Below are 15,135 nucleotides of genomic sequence, written 5' to 3'. Positions count from 1 at the left end.
ACTGGGGAGTGTGCTGGGATCAGACTGGGGGAGTGTGCTGGGATCAGACTGGGGAGTGTGCTGGGATTATACTGGGGAGTGTACTGGGATCAGACTGGGGAGCGTGCTGGGATCAGACTGGGGGAGTGTGCTGGGATCAGACTGGGGAGTGTGCTGGGATTATACTGGGGAGTGTACTGGGATCAGAGTGGGGAGTGTGCTGGGATCAGACTGGGGAGTGTGCTGGGATTATACTGGGGAGTGTGCTGGGATCAGACTGGGGAGTGTGCTGGGATCAGACTGGGGAGCGTGCTGGGATCAGACTGGGGAGTGTGCTGGGATCAGAGTGGGGGAGTGTGCTGGGATTATACTGGGGAGTGTACTGGGATCAGACTGGGGGAGTGTGCTGGGACTGGGCTGGGGAGGGTACTGGGATCAGACTGGGGAGTGCGCCAGCACGAACTGGGAAGCTCACCAGGACCATGCTGGGAAGCCTGGGTTGGGGTGGGAGCATACTGGGATTGGGCTGGGAACTGTACTGGGACGGGACTGGGAAGCACGCGCTGGCCGTGGGGCAGGGCTGGGTGGCAGCAGCGCTGTCCCCAAGGTTGACCCTCGTGTCCCCCCCCTCAGTCTTCCAAGAAGGCCAAGACGGCGGAGGCGGACACGTCCAGCGAGCTGGCCAAGAAGAGCAAGGAGGTGTTCAGGAAGGAGGTGAGTTGTCCCCGCGCCCCACGGGACTGTCACCATCCCATGGTGACATCCGTGTCGGGTTCTCCATCCCATGGTGGTGACATCACCCAAGGGGACACCAGAGGAGGGTGTTGGGGTTCCCCATCCCATGGTGGTGACATCACCCATGGGGACACCAGCGGAGGGTGTTGGGGTTCTCCATCCCATGGTGGTGACATCACCCGTGGGGACACCAGAGGAGGGTGTCGGGGTTCTCCATCCCATGGTGGTGACATCACCCACAGGGACACCAGAGGGGGGTGTCGGGGTTCTCCATCCCATGGTGGTGACATCACCCAGGGGGACACCAGAGGAGGGTGTCAGGGTTCTCCATCCCATGGTGGTGACATCACCCAGGGGGACACCAGAGGGGGGTGTTGGGGTTCTCCATCCCATGGTGGTGACATCACCCAGGGGGACACCAGAGGAGGGTGTTGGGGTTCTCCATCCCATGGTGGTGACATCACCCATGGGGACACCAGAGGAGGGTGTTGGGGTTCTCCATCCCATGGTGGTGACATCACCCGTGGGGACACCAGAGGAGGGTGTTGGGGTTCTCCATCCCCACGGTGGTGCCATGACACCGAAGTGGGGGACATGGCGGGGGGTCCCTGGGGCCGTGTCCCCACGGGGTTGGGGACAGGGTGTGACCAGGTGTGGTGTCCCCTTGGCAGATGTCCCAGTTCATCGTGCAGTGCCTGAACCCCTACCGCAAGCCCGACTGCAAGGTGGGGCGCATCACCACCACCGAGGACTTCAAACACCTGGCGCGCAAGGTGATGGCGGGGGGGGTGACACGTCCCCGCTGTCCCCGGGGCTGGCGGGGGGGGGACACCGCGGTGGCACCTCGTTGGGCTGCTCGTCCTGTAGGGTCAGGGGAGGAAAAGAGCAACATGGGGGGGGGGGATTAGGGGAGTGATGGGCAATGGTTGGGGGGTATTAGCCAATATTTGGGGAATATTAGGCAATATTAGGGGAATATTAGGCAATATTTGGGGGTATTAGCCAGTATTTGGGGAATATTAGGCAATATTTGGGGAATATTAGGCAATATTTGGGAGTATTAGGCAATATTTGGTGAATAATAGGCAATATTTGGGGAGTATTAGCTGATATTAGGGGAATAATAGGCAATATTTGGGGAGTATTAGCTGATATTAGGGGAATAATAGGCAATATTTGGGGAATAATAGGCAATATTTGGGGGTATTAGCCAGTATTTGGGGAATATTAGGCAATATTTGGGGAATATTAGGCAATATTTGGGAGTATTAGGCAATATTTGATGAATAATAGGCAATATTTGGGGAGTATTAGCTGATATTAGGGGAATAATAGGCAATATTTGGGGAGTATTAGCTGATATTAGGGGAATAATAGGCAATATTTGGGGAATAATAGGCAATATTTGGGGGTATTAGCCAGTATTTGGGGAATATTAGGCAATATTTGGGAGTATTAGGCAATATTTGGTGAATACTAGGCAATATTTGGGGGTATTAGCCAGTATTTGGGGAATATTAGGCAATATTTGGGGAATATTAGGCAATATTAGGGGAATAATAGGCAATATTTGGGGAGTATTAGCTGATATTAGGGGAATAATAGGCAATATTTGGGGAGTATTAGCTGATATTAGGGGAATAATAGGCAATATTTGGGGAATAATAGGCAATATTTGGGGGTATTAGCCAGTATTTGGGGAATATTAGGCAATATTTGGGAGTATTAGGCAATATTTGGGGAATAATAGGCAATATTTGGGGAATATTAGCCGGTATTAGGGGAATAATAGTCAATTATGGGATTATTGGGGTTACTGGGATTATCGGAATTATCGGAATTATTTGGATTATCTGGATTATTGGGGGTAGTGGGATTATCGGGATTATGGGGATTATTGGGATTACTGGGATTATCGGGATTATCGGGGTTACTGGGATTATTTGGATTATGGGATTATTGGGGTTACTGGGATTATCTGGATTATCGGGATTATTGGGGTTACTGGGATTATTGGGATTATGGGATTATTGGGGTTACTGGGATTATTGGGATTATCGGGGTTACTGGGATTATTGGGATTATCGGGGTTATCGGAATTATTGGGATTATCGGGATTATTTGGGTTACTGGGATTATTGGGATTACTGGGATTATCGGGATTATCGGGGTTATTGGGATTATTGGGATTATCGGGATTATCGGAATTATTGGGATTATCGGGGTTATTGGGATTATTGGGATTATCGGGATTATCGGAATTATTGGGATTATCGGGATTATCGGAATTATTGGGATTATCGGGATTATTTGGGTTACTGGGATTATCGGAATTATTTGGATTATCTGGATTATTGGGGGTAGTGGGATTATCGGGATTATGTGGATTATTGGGATTATTGGGATTATTTGGATTATGGGATTATTGGGTTACTGGGATTATCTGGATTATCGGGATTATTGGGGTTACTGGGATTATTTGGATTATGGGATTATTGGGGTTACTGGGATTATTGGGATTATCGGGGTTACTGGGATTATTGGGATTATCGGGATTATCGGAATTATGGGGATTATCGGGATTATTTGGGTTACTGGGATTATTGGGATTACTGGGATTATCGGGATTATTTGGGTTACTGGGATTATCGGGATTATTTGGGTTAGTGGGATTATTGGGATTATCGGGATTACCGGGATTATCGCGATTAATGGGGTTAGTGGGATTATCGGGATTATTGGGGTTACTTGGATTAGCTGGATTATTGGGATTATTGGGGTTACTGGGATTGGGATTATCAGGATTATTTGGATTATGGGATTATTGGGGTTACTGGGATTATCGGGATTACTGGGATTATCGGGATTATTGGGGTTACTGGGATTACTGGGATTATCGGGATTATGGGCCGTGACAGTGGGTTGTCCCTGCAGCTGACTCATGGCGTCATGAACAAGGAGCTGAAGTACTGCAAGAACCCCGAGGATCTGGAGTGCAACGAGAACGTCAAACACAAGACCAAGGAGTACATCAAGAAGTACATGCAGAAGTTCGGGGCCATCTACAAACCCAAAGAGGACACGGACCTGGAGTGACCTTCACCACCCCCTCCGCCACCGCCACCGCCACCTCTACCATGACCAGCTCCACCACCACCTCCATGACCACCACCACCACCTCTACCACATCCACCACCACCTCCACCTCTACCATGACCACCTCCACCACCCCTACTGCCACCTCCACCATGACCAGCTCCACCATGACCAGCTTCACCACCACCTCCATGACCACCTCGACCCCCTCCACCACCTCCACCTTCACCTCCATCATGACCAGCTTCACCACCACCTCCACCACCGCCTCCATGACCACCACCACCTCTACATGACCACCTCCACCACCACCACCTCCACCACCGCCTCCATGACCACCACCACCTCTACATGACCACCTCCACCACCACCACCATCACCTTCATCTCCACCATGACCACCTCCACCTCCATCACCATGTCCACCACCCCCCCGTTGACTCCAGATGCGGCCAAACCTCAGCCCCCTCCATCCTCCTCCAGAATTTGCCGGTTTAAGCCCAACCTGTGAATTTATTTTATTTTATTTTTTTTTAAAAAGAAGCAAAGGAGCATAAACGGGGTTCCCCATGGCACCGGGCCGAGGAAAAGCTGGGCTTTACTAAGCTGGGCTTTACTAGGCCGGGCCTTACTAAGCCGGGCTTTGCTAGGCTGGGCTTTGCTAGGCCGGGCCTTACTAGGCCAGGCTTTGCTAGACCGGACTTTACTAAGCCGGGCTTTGCTAGGCCGGGCTTTACTAGGCCAGGCCTTGCTAGGCCGGGCTTTGCTAGGCCAGGCCTTACTAAGCCGGGCCTTACTAAGCTGGGTTTTGCTAGGCTGGGCCTTACTAGGCCGGGCTTTACTAAGTCGGGCCTTACTAAGCCGGGCTTTGCTAGGCCGGTCTTTACTAAGCCGGGCTTTGCTAGGCCAGGCTTTGCTAGGCTGGGCTTTACTAGGCTGGGCCTTACTAAGCTGGGCCTTACTAAGCCAGGCTTTACTAGGCCGGGCCTTACTAAGCTGGGCCTTACTAAGCCAGGCTTTACTAGGCCGGGCTTTGCTAGGCTGGGCCTTACTAAGCCGGGCTTTGCTAGGCCAGGCTTTGCTAGGCTGGGCTTTCCCGCCCGTCACCGCCCTCTGTATTATATTTTAACGTCTCTGTGAATATATTGATCCTTCCGTTGGGTTTCGGTTGCTCTTCGCCCGTTGGCGGGGGACCTTCGGGGTCGTTATTTCTCGTTGTTTTCGGTTCCTCGGGGTTCTTTTTGGGGGTTTCCGCCACGTTTTCAGCTGTTTTCCTGTAAATATCGCGGCGCGGGGGCTGCCCCCCCCCCGCCCCCCCGGCAGCGCGCCTGCCCTGTGGATAAGATGGATTTTACGGCTTATAAATCGTTTTACTTTATTCGATTTTTACGGAAGTTTTTATGTAAAAAAAAAAATTTAAAAAAATAATAAAAAAAAAATAAAAAAAAAAAGAGAAAATGATGAAAAAAATCGGTACCGGCCCCAAAAGAGGTTGGGCACGGCCGGGGCGTGGGACAGGGAGGGGACACAGTGGCCCTCTGTCCTCAGCACTGGTGAGGCCGCCCCTTGAATCCTGTGTCCAGTTCTGGGCCCCGCACTTCAAGAGAGATGTTGAGGTGTTGGAGCGAGTGCAGAGGAGGGCGACCAAGCTGGTGAAGGGTCTGGAGGGTCTGACCTGCGAGGAATGGCTGAGGGAGCTGGGGGTGTTTAGCCTGGAGAAGAGGAGGCTCAGAGGTGACCTTAGTGCAGTCTACAACTACCTGAAGGGAGGTTGTAGCGCAGTGGGAGTCGGCCTCTTCTCCCAGGCAACCAGCGCTAGGACAAGAGGACACAGCCTCAAGCTTGGCCAGGGGAGGTTCAGGTTGGACATGAGGAAGCATTTCTTCTCAGCAAGGGTCATTAGCCATTGGAAGGGGCTGCCCAGGGAGGTGGTGGAGTCCCCATCTCTGGAGGGGTTTAAGCAAAGCCTGGCCATGGCACTTAGTGCCCTGGTCTAGTTGCCATGGTGGTGTCAGGGCAATGGTTGGACTCGATGAGCCCAGAGGGCTCTTCCAACCTGGTTGATTCTGTGATTTTGTGACACACGGACACCCAAGGACACACATTCTGGTCACACACACTTGGGGAGGACACACATGGACACCTGAGGACACACATCCTGGGGACACGCTTGAGGGGACACACAGACACCCGTGGTGACACACGCTTGTGGGGACACACGGACACCTGAGGACGCGCGTTCTGGTGACACACAACTTTAATGCCCCCCCAGGGACCAGCCGTGTCCCCTCCAGTCTCCCACCCTCCACCGTCCCCACACCGGGACCACCAACCTCCCGTCCCCGTCCCACCCTCCGACACCCCTAAAAAAGTACAAAACCCACTTAAAAATGGCGGGGGGCACCCACCAACCCCCCGGCGGCGTGTCCTGGGGTCACACGGCCGAGGTGACGTCCCCCGGTGCCACCAAGCATCCCGTGGCCGGGGTGGCCCCGATGGCATCGGGGCGCAGGCCACTTCGGTCGCCCCCCGGCCCCGCGCTCGCCAGCAGCCGCTCCAGCTCCTCCTGCCGCTGCGGGGACACCCCGCTGGGGGGGTGGCCCTGGGGACGGGGGGCTGTGGGTGGGGGACACAGTGTTGGCACCCGAAATCGCTGCCCGGTGGGATCCCGGGAGAGAGGGACTGACCGGGCTGTGGGTGCTCCCCGACCCCGTTTGGGTGCTCCTCAACCCCATTTGGGTGCTCCCCGACCCCGTTTGGGTGCTCCCCAACCTCATCCAGGTGCTCCCTGACCCCGTTTGGGTGCTCCCCAACCTCATCCAGGTGCTCCCTGACACCCATTTAGGTGCTACCTGGGGTATAGATGTTCCTCAACCCCATTTGGGTGCTCCCTGACCCCGTTTGTGTGCTCCCCAACCTCATCCAGGTGCTCCCTGACACCCATTTAGGTGCTACCTGGGGTATAGATGTTCCTCAACCCCATTTGGGTGCTCCCTGACCCCATCTGGGTGCTCCCTGAAACCCATTTGGGTGCTGCCCAGGGCATGGGTGCTCCCCAACCCTGTTTGGATTCTCCACAACTCCATTTGGGTGCTCCCTGACCCCCATTTGGGTGCTACCCGGGGTATAGGTGCTCCTCAACCCCAATTTGGGTGCTCCACAACCCTGTTTGGATTCTCCCCAACCCCATTTGAGTGCTCCCCAACCCCATCCAGGTGCTTCCCCCAACCCCACTTGGGTGCTGCCCAGGGCATGGGTGCTCCTCAGCCCTCTTTGGTTGCTCCCCAACCCCATTTGGGTGCTCCCTGACACCCATTTAGGTGCCACCTGGAGTATAGGTGCTCCTCAACCCCGTTTGGGTGCTCCTCAGCCCTGTTTGGGTGTTCTCCAGGGCATGGGTGCTCCCCAACCCCACCCAGGTGAACCCCAAGGTAGGGATGCTCCCCCAACCCCTCTGGATGCTCCCTGGGGTGCAGGTGCACCCCAAACCCATCTGGGTGCTCCACAAGCCATGGTGGCACCCCAAACTCATCTGGGTGCTCCTTGGACCCTGGTGGCACCCCAAACCCATCTGGGTGCTCCTTGGGGGTGCAGGTGCACCCCAAAGTCATCTGGGTGCTCCTTGGGCCATGGTGGCACCCCAAACCCATCTGGGTGCTCCTTGGGGTGCAGGTGCACCCCAAAGTCATCTGGGTGCTCCACGGGCCATGGTGGCACCCCAAACCCATCTGGGTGCTCCTTGGGGTGCAGGAGCACCCCAAAGCCATCTGGGTGCTCCACAGACCATGGTGGCACCCCAAACCCATCTGGGTGCTCCCTAGAGCACCCCAACCCCATCCAGATGCTCCCCAAGTGCAGATGCTCCCCGGGGACAGATGCACCCTGACCCCCACCCACCCATGACCCACCCACCCATGGACACGGGGGCTCCCCAACCCCATCCCAATGACATCAGGGGACAAACCCCCCCCACCCCACATCGCTGGGTGGTGGGTGCTCACCCTTGCCGGGCTGGTGGGGCTCCTGCAGGCTGTGGGTGTCGAGGAAGACCCCGCTGTCACCGTGCACCTTCTCGCCCTCGGGTGACGTCCCCAAGTCCCCTGCCCGCGCCTTGGCCAACTGCTGCTTCTGCCTGCACGTGTGCCAGCTGCCCGTGGGGACCGAGGGGGGTCACCAAGGGTGCTGGGGTCACCCCCCCACCCCTTGCCATGTCCCCCCCACCCACCTTGTCCCCAACCCTACCACTTGAAGGCCACGTAGGCGAGGAGTCCCACCACCACGGCGGCCAGGAGGGAGCAGTACACGGGGATGATGTCCTTGCCGGTGGCCTCGGGCGGTGGCACGAAGTCGGGGGTGGCGGGCGAGGGGGTCCCCGTCACCGGCTCCGTGTCCTCATCTATGGCGACCCCCAAGTTTAGGGGTGCCCCAGTGCCCCCCCACCCCTGCCTCAGTTTCCCCTTGCAGAAGAACCAGCACCCATGGGTGGGGTGGACCCCAAATACATTGGGGTGCTGCAGTGGTGTCCCCCCCCAAGTGCCCCCATGATGCCCAGTGTCCCACATGGGGAAACTGAGGCACGGCCACCCCCTCCCTGGTGAAGGGTCCCATGCAGAGTGGGTGGGGGGTGACAGAGGTGTTCCCCCCCCCCCCCCCCGCCTTGGGTGCTACTCACGGGTGCAGAGGGTGTCGCGGGTGGGGGCGCAGGCGCGGGCGGGGGGCAGCGGGCAGGGGGTGCAGGGCTGGCACGGCTCCTCCGCGCTGCTCACGGCCGAGAAGGTCCGGTCTGGGGGGGGCAAAGGGTGCTGGGTGGGTGCTGGGTGGGTGCTGGGTGGGGGGGGGGGTGCAGGGTGGGGGGGGGGTGTTACTCACTGGGGGCGCAGGGCTGGCAGCGGGTGTCGGCGTGGTCGCAGCGCTGGGTGACCCCGAAGCCGGGGGGACACGGGGTGCAGCACCCGCCGTCCGCCATCCGCCGCCCGCACCCCCCGGTCCGCGCGGGCACCTGCGGGCACAGGGCGGGGGGGTCGTGCCTCAGTTTCCCCCTCGATGCTGCCACCCCTGGGGTGGGTGACAATGACCCCCCCGCTGTGTTTGCCCCCCCCCCCCCCCGCCATGGTGGGGTGGGTTTGGGGCGCGGAGCACCCGGTGGGCCCGATCCGGGGGGGGATCGCGGGGGTGGGGGGGGGAGAATGGGGTGGGGTGAAAGAGGAATGAGTTAAAAAATAAAAGAAATAATTAAAAAAAAAGAAATAATAAAGTGAAATAAATGAAATTGGGAGATGCCGTGAGAAGGATAAAAAGAAAAGTAAAGAAACGAAGAGAAAATAAAGGTGAAATGAAATGAAATAGGGGGAAATGAAAGAAAAGGAAAAGAAAATGAAATTAAGTGAAATGGAAAAAGCAACGAAATGAAATAAAGTGGGAGAAAGGGAGGTGAGGTGAAATGGTGAAAAAAATATGAAATAAATCAAATAAAATAAAAAAATAAAATGAAAGAAAAGGAAATAAAATAAAATAAAATAATAAAAGAAAAGAAAAGGAAATTTAAAAATAAAATAAAATAAAATAAAATAAAATAAAATAAAATAAAATAAAATAAAATGAAATAAAATAAAATAATGAAACAAAATGAAATAAAATAAAATAAAATAAATAAAACAAAATGAAAGAAAAGGAAAATAAAATAAAATAATAAAAGAAAAGAAAAAGAAAAGAAGAAAAGAAAAGAAAAAAGAAGAAAAGAAGAAAAGAAAAAGGAAGAAAAGAAGAAAAGAAAAAAAGAAAATGAAACAAAATGAAACAAAATGAAATAAAATAAAATAAAATAAAATAAAATAAAATAAAATAAAATAAAATAAACCGAAATAAACCCAAAAGAGCTACAAGAAGACACGCGGTGCAGGGAACCGGAGCCCCCCGGGGCAGCGGGCGGCCCGGCGGGTCCCGGCGGGGCAGCGGGGAGCCCCGTCCCGTCCCGTCCCGGTCCCGGTCCCGGTCCCAGCCCCGTCCCATCCCCGCCCCGGTCCCGCCCCGCCCGCACCGGGCTCAGCAGCGCCAGCACCAGCGGCACCAGGACCCGCCGCATCGCGGAGACCCGGGCCCGGCCCCGGGCCCCGCCCGCTCCCAGCGGCTCCGCTCCGCTCCGGTCCCGTCCGGCCTCGCTCGGGCCGCTCCGAACTGCTCCGGGCCGCTCCGTCCCGCTCCGGTTCCGATCCGCTTCGGCCCCGCTCCGCCCCGGTTCGGCCCCGCTCGGCCCCGCTCGGCTCGCCCCGGCCGGGCTCGCTGACGGGCGCGGCGCTCGCCCCGGGCCGGGCCGGGCGGGGCGCTCCGCCATTGGCTGCGAGTGGCGGGAGGGGCGGGGCTCTGGGCGAAGCTCCGCCCCCTCGCGGCTCGGCTGCGCCCGGGTCCGCTTCGGGGAGGACTCGGCTCGGGACGGCGCTGGTTCGAGTCCCGCTCTGGGAAGGTCCGGCGGCCAGCGGCTCAACTGGGACGGCACTGGTCCAAACTGGGACCGAGGGGACCGGGGTGGCCGTGGGGAGGGGACAGAAGTGTCTGGAAATGGGGAGAGTGGCTTTATTGACCCATATGGGGGGGGGTGCAGCACCCTGGGGTGGGTGCAGGGTCTCAGGGTGGGTGTGTCCAGATGTGTCCGGGAGCCCACAGATGTGGCACAGCACCCCCAGATGTGCTGGACACCCTCCCCCAGATGGTTCTGAGAGCCTCCAGATGTTTATGGGATCCCCTAGATGAGAGACACCCCACCCCATACACTGGAGACCCCCCCAGGACGTGCCAGGGTGCCACCAGATGTGCCTGGAAAGCCCCAGATGTGGTGGTGCTCCATCCAGATGTGCATGGGAACCCTCCAGACCTGTCAGAACCCTCCCCACCAGGTTTCCCCCACGTGCCTCAGTTTCCCCATGACAAAATGGTGCCACAACCCACTGGGGTGGGACCGGAGACCCCCAGGACAGGTCCCCAGGGGATGTGGGTCCCAGGGGACCCCCCCCCGACACCCACCCCCCCTCAGCAGGGACCATCCGGTAGCAATTCCCTCCAGGATGCAAAACCCCGCTGGGACAAAAGGGTGACAAGAGGGAGGGGACAATGACACAGGTCACAACCTGCCACCAAAGCCACATCAAAGGTGACCTGGAGCCACCAGCATCCTCATCCGGCCCTTTTATGGGGGTGATTTGCATTTACAACCTTTTATGGGGTGTGGGAAGGGGGGGGACACCCCCATGGTGGCCAGCTTGGACCCCCCCCTCCAAAAAATCCCCTTAACCCTGCCCATCCCTGGGTTTGGGACACTCAGGAGGTGACAAAGTCAAGCACGGTGACGGTGGTGGCCCGGGTGATGGATGGGGCGGCAGGGACATGGTGGCAGCCCCCCACCAGTGGGAAGATGGGTTTGGGGGGGTGTGGGAGGGCTTAAATACCCCGTTATGGAGTTGGGGGCTTATGGGGCGTCCATGACCCCATGGAGCATCCCTGAAGAGTGACTTTTGGAGGAGGGGGAGGCTTAAAAGCCCCATCCCAGTTGAGCTGGTGGGGCTGGGGCCATGTGGGGCATCTCCTTCCATGGATCATCCTGGGGGTGAGTGGGTGGAACTGGGGTTTGGAGGGGTGGGGGGCCTTAAATACCCCATCATGGGTGTTGGGGGCTTATGGGGCATCCATGACCCCATGGAGCATCCTTGAAGAATGACTTTTTTTGGGGGGGGGGGGGGTCTTAAGTGCCACATCCTGGATGGAGATGGTGGGATTGAGGGTTCAGGGGGACATGGGGCATCTCGTCCCATGGAGCATTTTGAGGGCGAGGGGTGAAGATGGGGTTTGGGGGGCTGGGGGGGCTTATGGGGCATCCATGTCCCCATGGAGTATCCTTGAAGAATGACTTTTAGGGGAACAGGGACTGGGACATATGGGATAGGGGACACTGGAAACTGGGCCACCAGGGCCCAGGACACAGGGACAGGGACACTTGTGCAGGTCCAGGTGGGATGGGGACACCCAGGCCCACCAGTGCGGTGACCTCAGTGTCCCCACCAAGACCTGGAGCAACCACCACAAGGCTGGCTGGGATGAAGGTCTCGGTGGGTGCACGGCTGCTGAGACCCCCCACACTCATGACATGTGGGTGAATGGCTGCTGAGACCCCCCCCAACTCATGACACGTGTGTCCCCGTGTCCCATCGTGGGGGGGGCCCCAAAAGGGCCCCAAAACCACTGCTGGGGGGGAGGAGACACCGAGGGGACACCAGAGGGGGTGTCCCCCCCACGTGGGGCACACGAGGCCGCGCACACCTTTATTCCCAGATATATTATTATTAATTTTTCTGTAAAAGATCTAAAAATGGAGAGAAATAAAAAAAGGGGGGGGACACACAGACAGACAGACACCCCCCGGCTCCTGGCCAGCGGGCACGGCGGGGGGGACACGTGGCACCCCCGTTCCCAGCGAGGGGTCCCGGCCACCTCCGCGCCCCCCCGGGGCTGGGTAAGGCCACGGGTGCTGGGCTGGGCGGTGGGTGCCCCCCCCGGGGTGGGGGCGGTGGGGCCGGGCTAGGCCTTGCCCTCGGCGGGGGGGTACTGGGTCTCGCCGGCCGAGACCTGGGAGATGCGGCGCGTGGAGCGCCAGAGCCGCCGGTGGAACTGGCCCGGGCGCACCTGGGCGAGGGGGTCAGCGCCCGCCACGGGGCCCAGCCCCACCCCAGTCCTCATCCCGTTCCCAATCCCCAGCCCCTGCCAGAAGCCCGTCCTCTGTCCCCTTCATCCATCCCCACCCCCTTCCAGATCCCTCATCCCCTTCTCCATCCCCATCCCCTTCTCCATCCCCATCCAGATCTCCATCCCCTTCCAAAGCACCATCCCTTCTCCACCCCCATCCCGTTCCAGATCCTCATCCCCTTCTCCATCCCCATCCAGATCTTCATTCTCTTCTCCATCCCCATCCCTTCTCCATCCCCATCCCTTCTCCATCCCCATCCCCTTCCAGATCCCCATCCCCTTCTCCACCCCCATCCCTTCTCCACCCTCATCCTCATCCCCTTCTCCATCCCCATCCCCTTCCAGATCCCCATCCTCATCCCCTTCTCCATCTCCATTCCCTTCCAGATCCCTCATCCCCTTCTCCATCCCCATCCCTTCTCCATCCCCTTCCAGATCCCTCATCTCCATCCACTTCTCCATCCCCATCCCTCACCCCCTTCTCCATCCCCATCCCCTTCTCCATCTCCATCCCCTTCCAGATCCCCATCCCCTTCTCCACCCCTGTTCCTCATCCCCTTCTCCATCTCCATCCCCTTCCAGATCCCCATCCCCTTCTCCATCACCACCCTCATCCCCTTCCAGATCCCCATTCCTTTCCAAATGTCCATCTGCTTCTCCATCCCCATCCAATTCCAAATCGCCATCCTCATCCCCTTGTCCATCCCTGTCCCTTTCCAAACACCCATCATCCCCAGCCCCTTCCTCATCATCATCCACATCCCCTTCCAAACCCCATCCTTTTCTCCACCCACACTCATCCCCAGCCCCTTCCAAACCCCTGTTCCTTCTCCCATCGCCATCCCCTTCCCCATCCCTTTCCCAACCCCTCATCACCCCTCCCAACCCCTCATCATCCCAACCCCTCCACCCACCATCCCCTTTCTTATCTCCATCCCTACTATCTCCATCGCCACCTCCACCTCCATCCTTTTCCCCATCTCCATCCCCACCATCTCCATCCCTTCCCTATCTCCATCCCCTTCTCCACCTCCATCACCACCACCTCCATCACCACCATCTCCATCCCCACCACCATCTCCACCCCCACCATCTTCATCCCTTCCCTATCTCCATCCCCTTCCTCACCTCCATCACCACCACCACCTCCATCATCACCATCTCCATCACCACCACCATCTCCACCCCCACCATCTCCATCCCTTCCCTATCTCCATCCCCTTCCCCACCTCCATCACCACCACCATCTCCATCAACACCTCCATCCCCATCCCCTCCCTTTCCCATATCCCCTTCCCATCCCATCCCATCCCATCCCATCCCATCCCATCCCATCCATCTCTGTCCCCCTCTGCTCTGGAGAGCAAGGAGGACAAGCAGAGGTCCCCAGCCCAGCAGCACCCAGCGGACGCTGAGAGATGACCCCCCCCAAGCCCCACCACCACCTGGGGTGGGGGGCCCTCACTCACCTCAGCAGGCTGCCCAGCCCCCACCACGATGAGCTTGCCATCCTCCAACCCCACCAAGATGTGACTCTTCTCCTTGGTGACGGACACGCTGTGGACGGGCACCCGCATGGGCACGGGGGGCACGGCCGCCCTGAGGCTGCGAGAAGACGAGTGGTGGGATGGGACCCCTCGAGCACCCCAAGGGGGTGATTGGGGTGGGACAAGGCGGGTGGTAGCACCCACCTCTGGAGGTCACGGATCTCCAGCCTGCACTGCATGGTCCCCAGCACCACGAACTCCTCGGTCAGGCACATGGCCGTCACCTCCTCGTCCAGCGGGACGGAGGAGAGGTGCTGCCCGTTCACCGAGTAGAGGTGCAGCACAAACCTGTCCTGGAAGACAAAGAGGAGGGGACACACACGCTGAGGGTGACGAGGAGGGGGACGCGGGGACACCAGGCCATACCTTCAAGCAGGCTCGTTGACCCACTGTGGTCTGGGCGACCACCTGCCCCTCCGGCCCCACGGCCAGGTGGGAGAGGACGGCGGGTGGTGAGCTCTCGTTGGGCGGCCGCAGGGAGCGGATGAAGAGACCCCGGCGGATGGTGTGGATGATGATGGTGCCATCCTACGGGAAGGAGGGGACGTGGGGTGGTGATGGTGGTGGCACTGCCCACCCCACCACCCACCCCAGCTCACCTTGGAGCCCGACACCGCCATGTCCAGCTCGGTGCTGATGGCCACGCACGTCACCTCGGCGTCGTGGCCGTACAGGACCTGGACGGGTTTGGGAGCCAAGCCGCTGGAAAACCCACCCTGGAGTTGGGGACATGGGGACCTCAGTGACCTGGTGGCAGTAGCCACCACAAGCCACCCCATCTGGAGCGCAAAGGTAAGGGTCAACCCCCTACCTGCTGTAGGACCTGCCACACCATGCAGGTGGTGTCCCGGGACCCAGAAATGAGGTAGATGCCGCAGAGGTCAAGCGCCAGGCAGGTGACAACGTCTGTGACACCCAGAGGGACACCATGAGGTGCTGGTCCCATCCCACCATGCTCGGCTCTCTGACCCCGTGAGATGGCACCAAGACGTATTTTGGGGTGTGGAGATGCTGCTAAACCCAACCCCACCCCAGCTCTGAGATGGAGC

At 57.9% G+C, this 15,135-nt stretch overlaps 3 protein-coding genes across 3 annotated transcripts in view; 1 reads left to right on the top strand and 2 right to left on the bottom strand.

Annotated features, from left to right (window-relative positions):
* The window catches only part of SETD2 (SET domain containing 2, histone lysine methyltransferase), a 46,943-nt gene extending 41,725 nt beyond the window's left edge, over positions 1–5,218 (top strand). Inside the window, exons 17-19 of the mRNA XM_068404391.1 lie at positions 613–693; positions 1,386–1,487; positions 3,649–5,218. Of these exons, the coding sequence (XP_068260492.1) occupies positions 613–693; positions 1,386–1,487; positions 3,649–3,810 (345 nt within the window). The 3' untranslated portion in view covers positions 3,811–5,218. The remainder of the gene's footprint in view (positions 1–612; positions 694–1,385; positions 1,488–3,648) is intronic.
* A 961-nt stretch (positions 5,219–6,179) lies between these two features.
* Positions 6,180–10,041, bottom strand: LOC137665975 (tumor necrosis factor receptor superfamily member 16-like). The gene is made up of 6 exons (XM_068405512.1): positions 9,847–10,041; positions 8,679–8,808; positions 8,482–8,592; positions 8,052–8,205; positions 7,811–7,956; positions 6,180–6,425 (listed from the first exon to the last, which is right to left on the bottom strand). The coding sequence occupies exons 1-6, from the start codon at positions 9,889–9,891 to the stop codon at positions 6,244–6,246; spliced, it is 768 nt and encodes a 255-aa protein (XP_068261613.1). The 5' UTR covers positions 9,892–10,041; the 3' UTR covers positions 6,180–6,243.
* A 2,076-nt stretch (positions 10,042–12,117) lies between these two features.
* The window catches only part of NBEAL2 (neurobeachin like 2), a 35,115-nt gene continuing 32,097 nt past the window's right edge, over positions 12,118–15,135 (bottom strand). Inside the window, 6 exon segments of the mRNA XM_068404599.1 lie at positions 12,118–12,479; positions 14,009–14,144; positions 14,231–14,379; positions 14,453–14,614; positions 14,686–14,802; positions 14,898–14,992. Of these exon segments, the coding sequence (XP_068260700.1) occupies positions 12,375–12,479; positions 14,009–14,144; positions 14,231–14,379; positions 14,453–14,614; positions 14,686–14,802; positions 14,898–14,992 (764 nt within the window). The 3' untranslated portion in view covers positions 12,118–12,374.

This window comes from Nyctibius grandis, chromosome 7, assembly GCF_013368605.1.
Source record: "Nyctibius grandis isolate bNycGra1 chromosome 7, bNycGra1.pri, whole genome shotgun sequence".
Lineage (NCBI taxonomy): Eukaryota > Metazoa > Chordata > Aves > Nyctibiiformes > Nyctibiidae > Nyctibius > Nyctibius grandis.
Note: the sequence above shows the minus strand (reverse complement) of the source record. Positions and strands in the feature narration are given on the sequence as shown.

What these genes read in the sequence shown, in the direction of transcription:
- LOC137665975 (XM_068405512.1), bottom strand. Translation starts at nt 9,891, where the DNA reads ATGCGGCGGGTCCTGGTGCCGCTGGTGCTGGCGCTGCTGAGCCCG. An exon ending in TGCTGGCGCTGCTGAGCCCG is followed by an intron (nt 8,809 to 9,846) that starts GTGCGGGCGGGG and finishes CTGTGCCCGCAG; the next exon opens with GTGCCCGCGCGGACCGGGGG. An exon ending in CCGCGACACCCTCTGCACCC is followed by an intron (nt 8,206 to 8,481) that starts GTGAGTAGCACC and finishes GGGTCGCCATAG; the next exon opens with ATGAGGACACGGAGCCGGTG.